The sequence below is a fragment of the Histomonas meleagridis genome (genome assembly GCF_020186115.1).
Source record: "Histomonas meleagridis strain 2922-C6/04-10x chromosome Unknown contig_23, whole genome shotgun sequence".
Taxonomy (NCBI): Eukaryota; Parabasalia; order Tritrichomonadida; family Dientamoebidae; genus Histomonas; species Histomonas meleagridis.
In genome coordinates, this window is record NW_027150820.1 from 50,525 (window position 1) to 67,127 (window position 16,603).

General features: G+C 26.8%; 2 protein-coding genes across 2 annotated transcripts; both read right to left on the bottom strand.

Annotated features, from left to right (window-relative positions):
• Window positions 1-658: 658 nt before the first annotated feature.
• On the bottom strand, window positions 659-1,156 carry GO595_003663 (RNA ligase; the record flags this gene model as incomplete). The annotated part of the gene is made up of 1 exon (XM_067916708.1): window positions 659-1,156. One exon carries the CDS (start codon window positions 1,154-1,156, stop codon window positions 659-661), a length of 498 nt encoding a protein of 165 aa, XP_067775950.1.
• A 4,756-nt stretch (window positions 1,157-5,912) lies between these two features.
• On the bottom strand, window positions 5,913-6,743 carry GO595_003664 (uncharacterized protein; the record flags this gene model as incomplete). The annotated part of the gene is made up of 1 exon (XM_067916709.1): window positions 5,913-6,743. The coding sequence occupies one exon, from the start codon at window positions 6,741-6,743 to the stop codon at window positions 5,913-5,915; it is 831 nt and encodes a 276-aa protein (XP_067775951.1).
• Between the last annotated feature and the right edge of the window lie 9,860 nt (window positions 6,744-16,603).

Sequence of the window (16,603 nt, forward strand, 5' to 3'; positions counted from 1 at the left end):
AATAAGTCAAGCTATAGGATATGATTGTGGAAAATTAACAAAGTAAGAAATCGAAGAAGAAGAAAAAAACTTAATGAGGAAATAGATGGAATAAGCTTGAAAGAGTTGTTGAATTGTGATGATGCATAATAGTATTATATTAACTGTAAATCTTCTCTATGTGCTTGTTCTTGAGTTCAAATGACTTTATTGCTTTTTAATTTGCGTTGGGTTTTGGGACTTCCTAATAATGTATTTAATTATTTCAAAATCATCGCTAAAAATTGTCTATGTAAATTTTTAAATTTCTGATGTAAATGTTTTATTGGAATTAGTAGTGCTTTGACATAGGAATCATATGTAAATTGAGTTAGAGTTCTCAATTTCATCAATCATGTACATGATCTCTTCACATAAACAAGAATTTTAGAAATTTGATGTACACATACCACACTCTAATAGCAACTATTACCAACAAAATAAGCCTTTGGTCAGTTTACAAAGGTGGTTAGTATCCATTTGAAAAACATCGTATGATTTGGCATTGATTGCTAAAACTTTAAAGAATTGTAAGCAAATAAATTATCACATTTAAGTCAACTAATTCTATTATATGATATTATTTAAAGACAAATTTCAATAATTTCTATTCGTTAAAAAATTAAGAAAAAAAATTATTTTAAAGTTCATCAATAAATTCCTGTACAATCGGTTCTGAAATCTTTCTTATGTGCGCATCTACTTCTTCATAATTCTGTACTGGTATTCCTAATTCCCAAATTGATTCCCATACATCTTGCACTAATTCTTCCAAAATAACAGATTTTTCGGCTTTAGCACCTACCTTAGATATCACACCATTTAATCTATTCTGGTTGATCATGCATGTTGCAACAAAGAAAGGATTTGTTTTCACTGCATGATGATCAAAATCGCCTGAAAATTGATGAAACCGTTTATTTTTGCGCTTGAGCATAGGTCTGTCCTGACCAGGACCAGGCCACGATGCAGGTCTGATAACGATTCCTTCAGCAGTGTTGTTATGAATACGAGGGAGTCCAAACATAGGTGGAATAGTTGAATCAAATTCAAGAGAATAATCCAAAAGTTTTGGAAGTGAGGCACGAGCTAAAGGTGGAGTGAAGTAAAGACCAACTTCTTTTGCACATGAAGACATGGAGTCATATTCAAGATATTGAAATTTATTATTTTGATCAACCCAAACAATATCAAAAACTATAAGCTGGATTTTGTCGGAATAATAAACGCCTTCTTGGACTGCGCGTTGTTCAAGTGGAACTATTACATGTCCTTTTGCATTGATTCTAGAAGGAACTGGACCCGTCCAATTTTCATCAGAAGGATACCACCCACCACATAACTCTCCATATATTACAATGTATTTCAATTGTTTTTGGAGAAAGTTTAGCCGAGTTTAAATTTTCATATACTTTTTTAGCTTTTTTCGAAAGATCAAGAGCTATAATTTGATAGTTATAAAACCAATCATCTTCTTTAATAAAGCCAGTTCTTTTTGCAAACTTTACTTTCTTTCCGTCACTATAAACGCTGAAATTACTTCCATCAATTTTTTCTGTTGCAATCCATTCGATTTTCTTCGGAGCCTTAAATTCTCCAGTATTTTCATATATCTTTGGAAACTTCAAAAAAGCAATTTCATCCATTATTGTTGATAAAAAATGAACAAAAGTGCTCAAATTTCAAAGCAAATTTTTTGATATTCAGTCAGAATTTCGGTTTATTTGTGAACCGTTATTACAAAGGGTGTCAAATACCCGTTTGTTATGAAAAACGATAGAAAATCGGTCGAACAAAAATTGACAACGCTCTGGGCAATCGTACAAATAAATTTCCCTATTTATTTAAAAATATAAAAAATACTAATTTGATTGGAAATCATCAATTAAATGGTAATGAAGAAAATTTAATATTCACCTTCAAGACAAATTATGGAAAAATTTCCAACAAAAATGATCCAAATCACCAAAGGTTTGATGAAGAAATCAAAAAAAATTGCTTCAAAAATAATTACATTTTAACAAAGATTCCAGATTTTTTAGATGGAAGTAATGTAGCAACTCGAAGGATGCAGTTTGAAACAAATTATTGGTGGTAGTGAGTCTTTCAAGAAACATTTTGCTAACTTTATTCAATCGTTATTCTATTTAATTATTTGAATAGTTAATGGTTTTTTGACAGCAGCACCTTACAACCACCTGACCATATATGTACTGAATCATACCGGTTTTGTTCTGAAATTCACTCAACCTTTCAAAGCACTCAACAGCCATTCAGATGACTGTATTATGAAGTAAAAATGATTTGATATTGTAGCAATTCACAAAGCCCACAAAATTTTCTCTCTGATAAGTAAAAGCAGACGAAGAATTCCTTAAAATTGTAAAAATCAACGGTTTCCATCGTTATCGTTATGGGGCACCTCAGTTGTCATTTTTCAAATAACCTCCTGTGACTTTTCCATAACCTCCTGAAAAATGCTGTGTTATATGTGGCCACTCAAACGATCAAAAAGTAAACGCAGACTTCGTTGAGCCTGCACATTATCATCCATCATTTTTTGATCTAGTGTCTATTTTGGGCTTAAGAAGGAAATTTCCATCTGCATGTTTCAGCACAACATTTACATCTACACCATTCATAATGTTGTTTGCACTCAAAAAAATTAAAGGAAAAATCGTGAAAACTAATTTTTATTATTAATTTTTCATCATTTTTATGGTTCAGCATCTATTTCTTCAACATAACTTCTTTCACTGCTGACTTGTTTGTTACTTCTTTTACGAATTACTAAAAACTGAAATTAATATCATTGCGACAGGAACACATATTCCAACAGCTATTGCTACAGTGTTATCTTCATTTTGTTCGATTTTACTTATTTCGAAGTTATCATAAGAAAAAGTGAAATTAGAGTAATATTCAGTGATTAATGAATCATCATAAGAAATTTGTGTGTCTACTTGTGTATACTCGTGACCAATCATAGAAAGTGTATTTGTGTTTGTGACGAAAAGTGTTTCAGTAACTGTGTTCGTAATAGAAAATGAATTAATGAATACAATCGTATGTATCAATGTTAAATCAAATTGTAACGAAGGATTAAATGTATTTGATTGTGAAAATGTATTCGATTTAGTAAATGTATTCGATTGTGAAAAAGTATTCGAAAATGTATTTGATTGTGAAAATGTGTTCGATTGACTAAAAGTATTTGATTGACTAAAAGATTGCGTTGGCCATGGAAGACAACCTTCAATAGTTGTTCCTTTTGAAACACTTAATGTTCCAAATGTTTCACTAGCATACAAATATAATGTCATAACATACTTTGCTGGAACACCATAAAAAACATATGATCCAAAGTCTGGTTCTTGGTCGCCATAATAATAGATGCAAGATAAATTAGAACACGATCGAAATGCATAATTTCCAATTGAAGTAACAGAAGATGGAATTTCAATATTTGTTAATGAAGAACAAGAATAAAATACATAATTTCCAATTGAAGTAACAGAAGATGGAATTTCAATATTTGTTAACGAAGAACATAATTCAAATGCAGAATTTCCAATTGTTGTTATATTTTTTCCAATCACTACAGTCAATAATGAAATACATCTCTCAAAAGAATTATCACTAATTATAATTACATTATTCCCAATTTCAATGGATAATAATAAAGTCCACCCAGCAAATGCATTTGATGGAATCACACTAACATTGTCTCTGATGATAATGTGCCTTATGTTATCTTTGTTTTTAGCTGCTTCTTCAAATCCATTAGAATTGTAAATAATAAATGTTACATTATCTATACTATATGTGTGAAATATCTGTACCAAGAATATAGTAAAAACAAAAAAATTATTCAAATTATTTTTTTCTTTTATATTAGATTGAGAAATTCGCAAAAGTTTTTTGTAATATATAAGAGTTAATAAAAAAATAATATTAATATCAATAACGAGATAATTTTTAAAATAATAATTAGTTAAAATATACTTTATATAATCTATACATCTTAGGATATCCAATTTTGATAATAATCGACTTACATAGAAGCTTGAATATTTTAAAAAATAATTCGACCAAGTTAAAATATTGATTTTTTTAATTTTTTCCAATTTGTTTTGAGTTGTTGTGGTGAAATATTGAATATATTTAGTTGTTATATTCTCAAAAGAAATATAATCAATTGATATAACTTTACATAGATAATGTGTGTATAAGTTATGACATGTATATTTAATATAAGGTATTGAGATTAATTTTGGAATATTTGATCTATTTATAATCTTTTTTTTGTTTTGGTATAATGTATTAAAACTTAGAAATTTTTGATATTAAATCAACGATTGAATATTATTACAATATTGGCAAGGAAGTAGAAAATTGACATTAATCAACAAATTTAAAAACATAAAAAGCGAGGCATAACGATAGGATTGAGAATTCAAATATTGAATTGACGAATTTGTGAAATTGAAAGGAAATTATCTGTGTGGTCTCACAATTGGAACTTTTTGAAGAGTCAAAATTTTGAAAGGTAGATAGGCGGCATAATTCCAAAAAGATCGCGCAGACATAAAATTTTTATAAAGAATTCATTTAAATGGATAGTAAGTCACCAATATATTATACTATTTATATATTATACTATTTATATATCACACTATTTATATATTATTAATAACTGATGTTCAAAAATGGAGAATACTTTTGTAATAAAATCACTTTTTCTATGTAAATTCAAAATTAAGTAACGGACTCATTCATTGAAATGTTTTTGTAAACTATTCAAAAATAGTCTATATTTTTGAACAATGGTAATTCTTTTTCAGCAAATCGGGCTAAAATACAACATAAATCCTAAATTTCTAAATCATAGGCCTCTGTTACAATGTCCATGTTGGTTGCCAATCTTCGAAGATCGGATCCATGATTAAATTTTCATCGATTGGAAGAAACCAAGTATGGGGATCCAGATAATCATTCGCTTCGACCTGTGCAGAAAAATGATACCTGTTTTTAGTTTCTGTTCCACTTCTATTGATCTCTTATCCAATTTTTTTCCATTGATTACCAAATTCTCTGTGCCTTTTTTATAGAGTTTCGTCTTGATCCTTCTTCCGAAATCTCATGTTAGCTGTGTCAACTTTATCTTTTTCTCTGACAGAATTTCGATGGCTTGAAATATATCGACTGATACTTTCACCACCAACGTCAATTACCAATTTACATCGACGAATAAAATCATTTACAAGTCTGTTAATGATTTCCTCACCTATGTTTTTCCATATATCCTAAAGAATTGAGTTTAAATTTTCTTCAGGATTTATGGTTTCTTTTTTTAATTTTCGCTATTAACTATAACATTTGCACCTGCATCAAGACTTTGAGCATTTCCCATTCTTTTAATGTCAATTGAATAAACTTATGAATATGTTAAATTTACTTTTTTTTACCCATGATCTCCATTTTTGAACATCAGTTTATTCATATATTATACTATTTATATATTATACTATTTATATATTATACTATTTATATATTATACTATTTATATATTATACTATTTATATATTATACTATTATAAAATAATTAGGAATTATAAGAGAAATCGATCCAAGCATTTGCTTTATGAATTTTGATTGCTAAAATTATTCGTTTGGCTTTTTATTCTTTGTTCTCCAACAACAGAAACACTAAGCAGGACAGCTCAGCCTGCAGAGCCTTCTTTGCACATGTTTGAACTTCTCCAAATAACTTTAACACACAGCAAAGTTTCGGCTCTTTGTCCGCTTTACTTCAAATCGAATGGATGTGAAAACTCGTGACGGAAGCAGCGAAATGTAATGAAATTTATTGATGATAAAATTTTCAGCTTTAGTTAAATAATTAATGGAATTCGTTTCACATTCCTCGTTTTAGGTTTTTGGTAAACATATTCTTCAACATCGTCTTCAATGCTTTTGTCGGCTTGCGTCCTTATCATTTTCCTCAGGCGCTTTAGTTCCTCCTCAAGATTAATTCTATGGTTTTGGAGCTCATTACGAATTGTTTTCTGTATGTTAACTATTTTTTCAGACATTTGACGTGTTTCATTTTCAAACCCAATTAATGTTTGCTGCATTTGCGACTCCTGTCTTTTGAACTTTTGAAGATTTGCTTGGAATTGTTGTTTCGATATTTCGAGTTGTTTAATGGATCCATGTTCTCTATCTCTTAATGTTGTACGAATATCTTCATGTAAAGAATCGACAATTGAATTCAGTTTTTGGCCAAAATGATCAACCATTTCAAGTCTTTGACGTGTCAGTGTATTAATTCCAGAGTTAATTTTATCCAATACTTGATTGATATGGCTTTCAAGGAAATTATCTTTTTCTTCCTCTTCTTGGATATTATCTTGTTGAGTTTTTTCTTTTTCAATGAATTCGGTACTTTTCTCATTCATTTCAATTGATATTATTGGCGGAGATTCGATTTCTTTCTCTTCTTCATTATACATTTGGTTATTTTCTTCGATTGTCATTGATGGTGGTTCATTCTCTTCTTTGATTTCTTCAGAAAATAAACATTCGTCAATTATTTGTGTAGACTTTTGACTGTCTGGATGAAGGAATAAAGCAATTGATGATTTCGGTGGTTTAGCTTTTGGTTTTGGTTTGGTTTTTGGTTTTTCAATTTCTTCAGATGAAGATTCAGAATATTCATTCATTTGACTTTGAGATTCTCCATGTGAAATCCGAGAAAATAAAAATGAAATGAATTTCGGCTTTGGTTTAGTTTCTAATTCAATGATAATGTTTTGTGGATTTGTACCAAATTCTTCATATGATTTATTAATTATTATTGTTATCATTTTGTCTTCTGAATCTAAACCATCAATTGCTTCAAAGTGTAATGGAATAATTTGTTCATTAAAACATATTAAAAGATCATCAATGCCAATATCAATATAACCATTTCCTGCTTTAGTACCATCAAATAAAGTTATGGAATTAAATGATAATGTTATAATAAAATTATCTTTTCCATTGTTACTTTTTAATAGAATTTTATGTATAGTTGAAAGAAATTGTTGATCATCAGTATGAATAAATGAATATTGATTAGTTTTTGCTTGAATAATCCATAAAATGTTTAAAAATTGTAATTGTAATTTTGGATATTTACATTTTTTAATACATTGAATAAATAAATTAACTTTACTATTAATGACATTTGTCATTAATGGATTATTTTGAAGATTATTAAATATTAATTTTAATCCTAAACTAATTATTTCATTATCTTCTTCATTTTTTAGCATTTGAATTATTGTGTCTGAAATTGAAGATAATATTTCATTCTTTAAAACTGAATCTATTTTTAAGATATTATCTAATGAAATTATTAAGTCTTGTTTCAATTTCTTATTTTCATCATTTAAATTTAATATATGGTTTGTAAATGATGATAATGAAGAATAAAATGTTTGATCTGATTTTGTAAAGTTTTTTAAAAAGTTTGGAAACTTAGAAAAACACATTAACCAATTAACAATGATTTGCATATAATCCTTATTTTCTTCATTTAAAGCAAATTTTAATGCATCTGCTAATTTTTGTTTTGATTTTAATGTTAACTTTCCATCAAGTTTTCCTGTATTTGAGAATTGATTCCAAAAGGCCTCATCTGTAATAGGTGCTGATTGAGCAATGACAGCTGCGAATGATAAAGACATTTAAAATATTAATTTCAACATCAAGCTTGATGCGATAATTATTTGACAAGCTTTGTTTGGCAAATTATTTGACATACTTTGTTTGGTAAATTTATTAACGGTAAATAAACATACAAAAAATTCTATAACCGTACATTTGTGATGATATTATCGAATTCAATGGTTTATTTCGTTATTGACAACTCATAAAGTATGAAAAAAAGCATTAAATTATACATGAATACTTCCGAAATTACAAAACCATCCTTACACACATATATAAATGATGTTATAGAAGCTTGCGACGACTTAGAATCTAAACAATTTCTTTTTGCTATTACAACATTTCAAAAATTTGTTCATAGTCAATATTTAGCAGCTTCTATTGGAAACGAAGAAACATCATTTCTTAATGATCTTTTTTATTCTCTATCCTTAGCACAATTAAATAATCCATTACATTATGTAACTTTAAATTATGCTTTAGCAAAGGTTGACTTAGGAAATAAGGCTTCGAAGGCAAATAGAATTGCAAGAGATATTCCAACAATGCCAGCATCTGAAAATATTAATGTATGGAAAACCTTAGAAAATATATTATGTTGGTTATCCAAATCCTTAGGCTCTTCATTCCATTTAATTTTACAACCTTTACGTGAGAACATTACAAACTTTTCATCATCTCAAAATAATTCTGGAATTTTTTCCGCGTTATGTTTACTTGATATATTTCTTCGACGTTTTCCTGCTTCATTAGATTCGAATTTTGAGAATCTTCATCAAATATTTTTGAGTTCCATTGAAAATCCATCACCGTCGATCAGTAATATGGCCATTCATGTCCTTAAGTCCGCGATGCTATTAGCCAACACAGCATATAGGTCACATCTCAAGCCATTATTTAATGCTTTAACCAAACGATTAATTAATCAAAATTTTAAAATCGAAACCATCAATTCATTATTTGATGTATGTGAAAAACATCCAGAGTTTGCGCGTTTATTTCATTTTATAGATTTACCCGTTAGTACATTAGCTACGTCACAAATCACTCAAATTATTTTGCCATTAATTTATATCTGTTCACCCGATTTATTTGAAAAAGTTCATTTGAAAACTTTATTTCAGATTTATGAGGAGTTAATCGTACAACAACCAGAACGACGGAAACAATTATTTATATCTATAGGTAACTTATCATTTTTAATTGGTAATAAGTTACATGCTGATCATGAAGAATCAGTTAAACGAATGTGTACATTTATAGTAAATAATATTAGTGGTGATGAAGCAATATATGCAGCATTATCATTAATGTCACCATTATATCCTGAATTAAAGTCAGTCATTGATTTAATATTTTCACGAAGTTTATCATTATTAGTAATCAAAGGTTTAAATAAATTCATCAAAATGTGGCCGCTTAAAACGGCCGCTTTAAAGAAACGAATTTTTTCGACATTAACTACAATGGCATTAGATAAATCATCAACGAAAGATAATTCTTTAGTAGTCATCGGATATAAATCATTACGATTATGTAAATTTGGGAAAAGAGAAATTTCGGAAAACTTATTATTACATTTAAGTACCGGATTAAATGATACTAATTTTAAAGTACGAATGTCATGTGCAAAGTTCTTAATATCATTACAAAACTTATTTCCTTCGATACAAGTCCGACTTTTATGTTTTGTCGGATTTGAACCAAGTGAAAAGTTACGATATTATGTCATTAAAAACATTACTCCGACAAAGAATAGTGATTACTTAATACAACCATTAGTATCACTTTATCATGATCGAGAACGTAATATTGGCGCTGAAGCGTTAAGACATTTATGTCAAATCAATTCAGCACGTCCATATATTACCCAATATATCGCTGAAATTGTCCGATATTTAAAGAATAGTGATACATTTGATAAATATTTCATATTATCATTATTAATCATTTCGGAAACACATTCTTCATTATTAACATCATTTGCTTCATTTTTAACGAAAAGATTATTAGGAATGCCTGTCTTATCATCAATATCATTACAATTATTAACGAAATTAATACCAATTGCACCTAATTTTGATTTATCATTATTAGTACAACATTTATTATTATCACTTAGAACTCATTCATCATTAAATCGTATTTGTTCATCATTAACATTATTACAAATATTAATAAAATTTACAAAATTACGTGAAAAAATTGCAAATGAATATTCACAATTATTCTTAAGATTAATCGAATTATCTGCAAATTCTGATGATCCACAAGTATTAAATAAGTTATATGATGTTTATAGTGAAATTGGAGCAATAAAAGTTAAAACAGTTAATTCATTAACATCAGGTAATAATGATTCAATGTATTCATTTAATGGAATGATATTTGTAACTGATATAGGTTCAATACAATTAACATCATTAGTTAATTATTCAATATCTATCTCATTATCTATAATTTTAGATATAATGAGTGATGAATCATTAATATCATTACATTCACAAGCTATAGATTCATTAATTACTATATTAAAAAGTATACCACATTTAAATGAAACTATTGAAGAAATTATTATATCGAAAATAATAATAATTAGTAAAACTTCAATGAATATTATAGTACATAATATTCCAGCTTTAATGATTATCTTTGGCTCAAAAATTAAAGCTTTAATTCCATCTGTTTTAGATTTCATTGGTTCAAATTGGGGACAAATTGATATGGCTTATTTAATAAGAGCTATAGAATGGATATGTTTAATAGTTAATGATATATTTAAATTATATGTCCAAAAAGTTACGACAATGTTAGTTTCAAATTTATCATTATTTTCACCTGAAATTGTTAATAATATTTTTAATTCTATAAGTTCTTTTGGTTCATTATTAAGATCAGTTGATTATTTAGTAATTCCGGCATTTTTATCATGGATTGAAACACAAGTAGATAATGTAGATGTATTAAATGATTCATTATTTAAGTTCAAGTTAATATTAATTAATTGTGATGGTTCTAAATATTGTAGTGAAATATTACGTACATTAGAATTAATTGTATCACAAAACCCATTATACATTGAGAAATCAATGTTAATTATTAGTGCATTAGCTTATCAACTTCGAGAGAATTTTTTTATATATTTACCCGAAATTTATTCTTCATTTAATGTTGAAGAACAAACAGAATTTAATTTATTAATTAAAACTATTGCTATGAAAGTCGAATTTCCTCAACAAATAGTAGCTAAATATGGAGTTATAAATCATAATAAACAAAAGAAAACTCAAACTAAACATTTAACATTTAAAGCTTCAACAGTTTTACCCGAATTTAAGATGCCACGAGTAGAATGGGAAGCTTATGAATGGAATAATTGGCTTGAAGAAATTATTTCTATATTCTTATCTACATCACAATCTAAAGCTATTAATGCATGTTTACCATTATCTGAACAAGATATTAATGTACGACATTCATTATTTCCTATAACATTTGCATTATGTGAAGTTATCTTAAAAGATGTATCAAATGTTATTGATATAGTTTTAATGACAGTATTAGCAGCTACTAATATACCTAATAATGTTTTACGAATGTTTATCTCTGTATATGAATATTTAGAAATTGTAGGATTCCCTATAATTATTGATTGGGAAATTTTAGCTGATAAAGCACTTAAAACTAATCAATTACATCAAAGCTTACGATTTTATGAACATTTATTTGAGAAATTACCAAAACGTGCTATTGAACATTTAGTTTTCTTATATCAAACTTTAGGTTTACCTTTAGCAGCTAATGGTATATTAAGATGTGCAGAAATTCAAGGAATATCAGACTTCCAAAGTGTTAATTTAGCTAATCGATTAGGGCATTGGGAAGAAACATATCAATATTATGAGAACAAATTATTAAAAGAACCTAATAATAATGAATATTTAATAGGTAAGAAACGAAGTTTAAATAATTTAGGTCGTTATTTAGATTTATATGAAATATGTAAAGATGAAATATCTGAATTTAGTGCTTCTGCTACATTACATTTATTAGAAATGAATAAATTTGAAAATATTATTACTAAACTTAATGATGATATCTCAGATACAATTAAATATTTCAAAAGTTATTATTATATATATAAAAAAGATTATAAAAATGCAAAGAAATATATAAAGAATTTAAGAGAATCAATAAGTAAAGAATTGTTTTCAGCAATACAAAATGATTATGAAAGAGCATTTTTAACATTATGTCAATTATCAAATTTAAAGGAATTAGAAGATGTAATAATAATACGTAAATTAGAAGAACAAAAATTATCACCAGTACCTAATGAAAGAATGAAATCAGAATTAGAAATTAAACGAATATTAAATTCATGGGATTTACGATTTCATGAAATGTCTGGTTCATCAAGTGGTATGTTTAATTCATTATTAGTCAAAGAATTAATATTAACGAAAGAAGAAATGAAGCCTTATTATTTACGCTTTTTACATAAAACACGAAAACAAGGCTTTACACAATTAGCAAAGATTATTATTAATAAATTAGATCAAAATGATCCAGATGTAATTTTTGCTAAATGTAGAATCCAACGTTATGATGGGAAAATTAAAGAATCCATTAAATTATTAAAAGATTTAATTAAAACTCGACCTAAATTAAATACTACATTAGGTAAATGGTATTTTGAAATAGGTGATATACAAAAATCATTAAAAATATTTCAAGATGTTATTAATGAAAATCCTAAAACTACAAAACCTTATCATTATTGGTCTAAAATTAATTTCATTGAGTTTGAAAGGACTAAAGATAATCAATATTTAATAACATCATTTAATGCTATTTTAAATGGGTTAAAATTAAATTCGAAAAATTCATTACAATTTGCATTACGTTCTATTACTATATTATTCCAATATGGCTCAAAAGAAATTTATGATCAATTAATTAATAAAATGAATGAAATTGATACTAATGTTTGGGTCCAATTATTACCACAAATTATAGCACGACTTGAATGTCAAGATCCATTATTAATGAAAGCTATTCATAAATTAATTATGTTAATTGGTAAACGACATCCACATTCAGTATTATATTCATTAATAGTTCCATATAAATCACAATTTGTAATCAAACAAAAAATAGCTTCGAATTTAATTGAGAAATTACGTAGAGATTTCCCATCATTAGTTACTGAAACTTTAACATTCTCTGATGAATTAATGCGTATAGCACAAATATGGCATGAAGAATGGTATCAAGCTATTGATGAAGCATCACGTGAATATGTATTACGTAATAATCCTAAGAAGACAATTGAATTATTAATGCCATTACATGAGAAAATTCAACGAGAACCAGAAACAGTTTTTGAAGTGTTATTTAAATCAAGTTATTCAACATTATTAAAAGAATCTTATAAATGGTTACAACGTTATTCTAAAAGTAATGACATGATTGATTTCCATCAAAGTTGGAATAATTATGTAATTATCTTTAAACATATTCGAACATTTTTATCGGAAATCTTTGAATTAAATTTAGAAGATTTATCACCATTATTATATTGTTTAAATAACACTAATTTATTAGTGCCAGGATTATATAATTGTAATTATAATGAATTAATAACTATAAACTCATTAAATCCGATAATACCTGTAATGCATTCGAAACAAAGACCTCGTAAAATATCGATTAAAGGTAGTAATGGTATCGATTATTTGTTCTTATTAAAGCCAAATGAAGATACACGTTTAGATGAACGTGTTATGCAATTATTTAAGATAATATCAAATTCATTAGATCAAACATTAAATATAAAAACTTATCCAGTGTTACCATTAACTTCGAAAGTTGGATTAATCGGTTGGATCCCTAATTGTATGACATTATTTGAACTAATTAAACGACAAAGAAGTAAAACTTCAATACCTATTAATTGCGAATTAAAAGTATGTTTAAAGGATTATAATTCTTATGAAGAAATTCCAATCGATAAAAAACTTTCGGTGTTTAAAGATATGATATCAGTCACTAATTGCGATGAAATTAAAACTTATTTGTTAGAATATTCAGCGAATGCTAATGATTGGCTACAAAAAAGAGTAAAATATACTGCATCATTAGCTGTAACTTCGATTTCTGGTTACATTTTAGGTTTAGGTGATCGACACTTACAAAATATAATGATATTAAATCAAAACGCTCAAATTACACATATCGATTTTGGTGATTGTTTCGACGTCTTACGGAAAAGACAGAATTTCCCCGAATTGGTGCCTTTTAGATTGACGAGAATCATGACAAACGCTTTGGAGGTGTCCGGTATTGAGGGATCTTTTCGAAGTTATTGTGAAATTGTGATGAATATAATGAGAGAGAATAATGAGTTAGTGTTGGGACTATTGGAGACTTTCATTTCAGATCCGCTGTTACATTGCGATGCAATATTCGGTTCGAGTCTGGAAATAATAGATAGAATCAAACAGAAGTTGAGCGGTAACGACTTCGAGAAAAATGTGTCGCTATCTGTAAATGAACAAGTCGATCGACTCATTAAGGAGGCAACAGACATAGGGAACTTGTCAAAGATGTTCTCCGGATGGTGCCCGTGGTGGTAATTAGATGTAATATATTTGAATTCGTGAATAAAATTTTATTTAAAAAATTTTTAACATATCAATATGGAACTTATGAATAACATCATTGGCTTTATGAAAATTATATCAATTGGAAGTCATTTGTTTGATATGATATTTTTGAAAAAAATGTTGCAAAAATTAAAGAAAGAAATACATGCCACACACTGATAGGAAATGATTTTTCCTTGAATAAAACAATGTGAACCTAAATCTATTATACCATTTAAGCAATGTGAAACCCAATTTGAAATGGCAAATTTATCGGATTAACTTTAATTTGTAATTGTCTAATATCCAGTTTTATATTTTAAGAATTTTCTATTTTTATAAATTAAAATTTGTTTAACAATTCGATATAAAACTGTATATAAATCATTTTTGATGGTTTGAAAGTCCAAGACAAATATTGAAGATAAAGAATAAAAATGTTCTATAATAATTTTATAATCAAAATTAGAATAGAATAAATAATTTTAAGGAAATTAAATCGATCCAAATTATTTTTTAAAATGATAGTCCAATGACAAACATTTTTAACGAACCTCTTCATTTCTTTATCTTTAAATAAGTATTGGAACAGTTCTATTTTCCTTTACATAAAATTAATTTACTAATTTGATGTTTAAAATCACATCAAAAAAGTGTCAAATAAACAAAATATAATTGAATAGTTTATTTGGTCAAATTTGATTTAATTAAATTATCTGCTTTTCAAACAAACAAGATGCAGCACTTTCTATATAATGCTAATTCAATAACCTGAAAATTTGTTGAATTACATTCATTAAACCATTACAATTCGTAGAAGGTATTGATAAAATGAATTTTCAGAAAATTTAATAAAATACTTGAAACGATATTAATTGATTATATTTAAAAAATGTCCAGAACCCATTGGTAATACATCATTCAGATAATGCAAGCAAAATGTATCATTGGAAACTTTGATGTAGGGATTCACAAATTTTCACATTAACTGTTAAAATATTGAGTACCTCAAACTTCAATAAATTAATTTAATATCATTTTGTTTAAGAAGTAATTTCACTATTTCTGCATGACCTTTTCCGGATGCAAAGATAAGTGCTGTTTCAAATATTTTATATATTTTCCAAATATCAAATTACAAAAATAAATATTAAATAAAACAAACAAACATCATATGCATTTACATCAATCCCTTCTTGCTCAAGAAGTAATTTAGCAACTTCGTAATTCTCATTAAAAGATGCCCATAGAAGTGCTGTTATAAATGTTTTAAAGGAATATTAAATATCATATCAAAACATTAAAATATTAAAATAAATATTATTTAATAAAATAAACTATTTTTATAATTAATTTCAATTTCTTTTTGTTCGAGAAGAAATTTTACTAATTCAATATTACCTCTTGAAGATGCATATAAAAATATTGTATTAAATCATATGAACATATTCCAAATATTATTTCGAAATTTTAAATTATATTTATGAATTCCAAATGAAACAAATTATCGTCTTTAGCATTAATATCAATTTTTTCTTGTTTATTCATATAATTGAAAAATTCAATATATCAAATTCCTAAAAATATTATTAAAGATTCATTAGATAACAATTTTAATTCGATAAAATGATTCAAAAGGAAAAAGTTATTATTACTCTATTTCATCATTTCGAATTATTTTCGCAATTTCGTTTGGATTATGTCCTTCTTTAATTAATTGTTTATGAAGTTCCCAATCATTACTTGAAGGTTCTTTAATGTGCTCTTCGATTTCATTCATTAATCTCATTTTCCGACATGTAATGTGCAAAAAATAAGGATTTTGTTTCCTTAATATCTTTTATACTAATAAGCTTCTGTTCAATCATTTGATCAAGAAGATAAAATGATTCTTGTGAATGCAATTTAAGAAGAAGTTGTGTAGGAATATTAGTGATATTGAATTTTTCTTCTTTAATTTCTTCTTTCGTTTCAATTGTTTTTACGAATTTTAAATAAGCATTAGTGTCTTTGAATTGTGAAGAGAAAGCTGAATATACAAATTTGCTAATAACATAATTAAAAGAATATCAAATAAATTTAGCAAAAATTGAATAAGTTCATCAACGCTTTCCTCTTTCAAATGAAAAATTTCTTTCTTGAGCAATAATAATTTTTCCATCTGATTATTTTTTACTGTAAAATTTTGTGTAGGTTAAACGTTTTTTTCATAGATAAGTGAT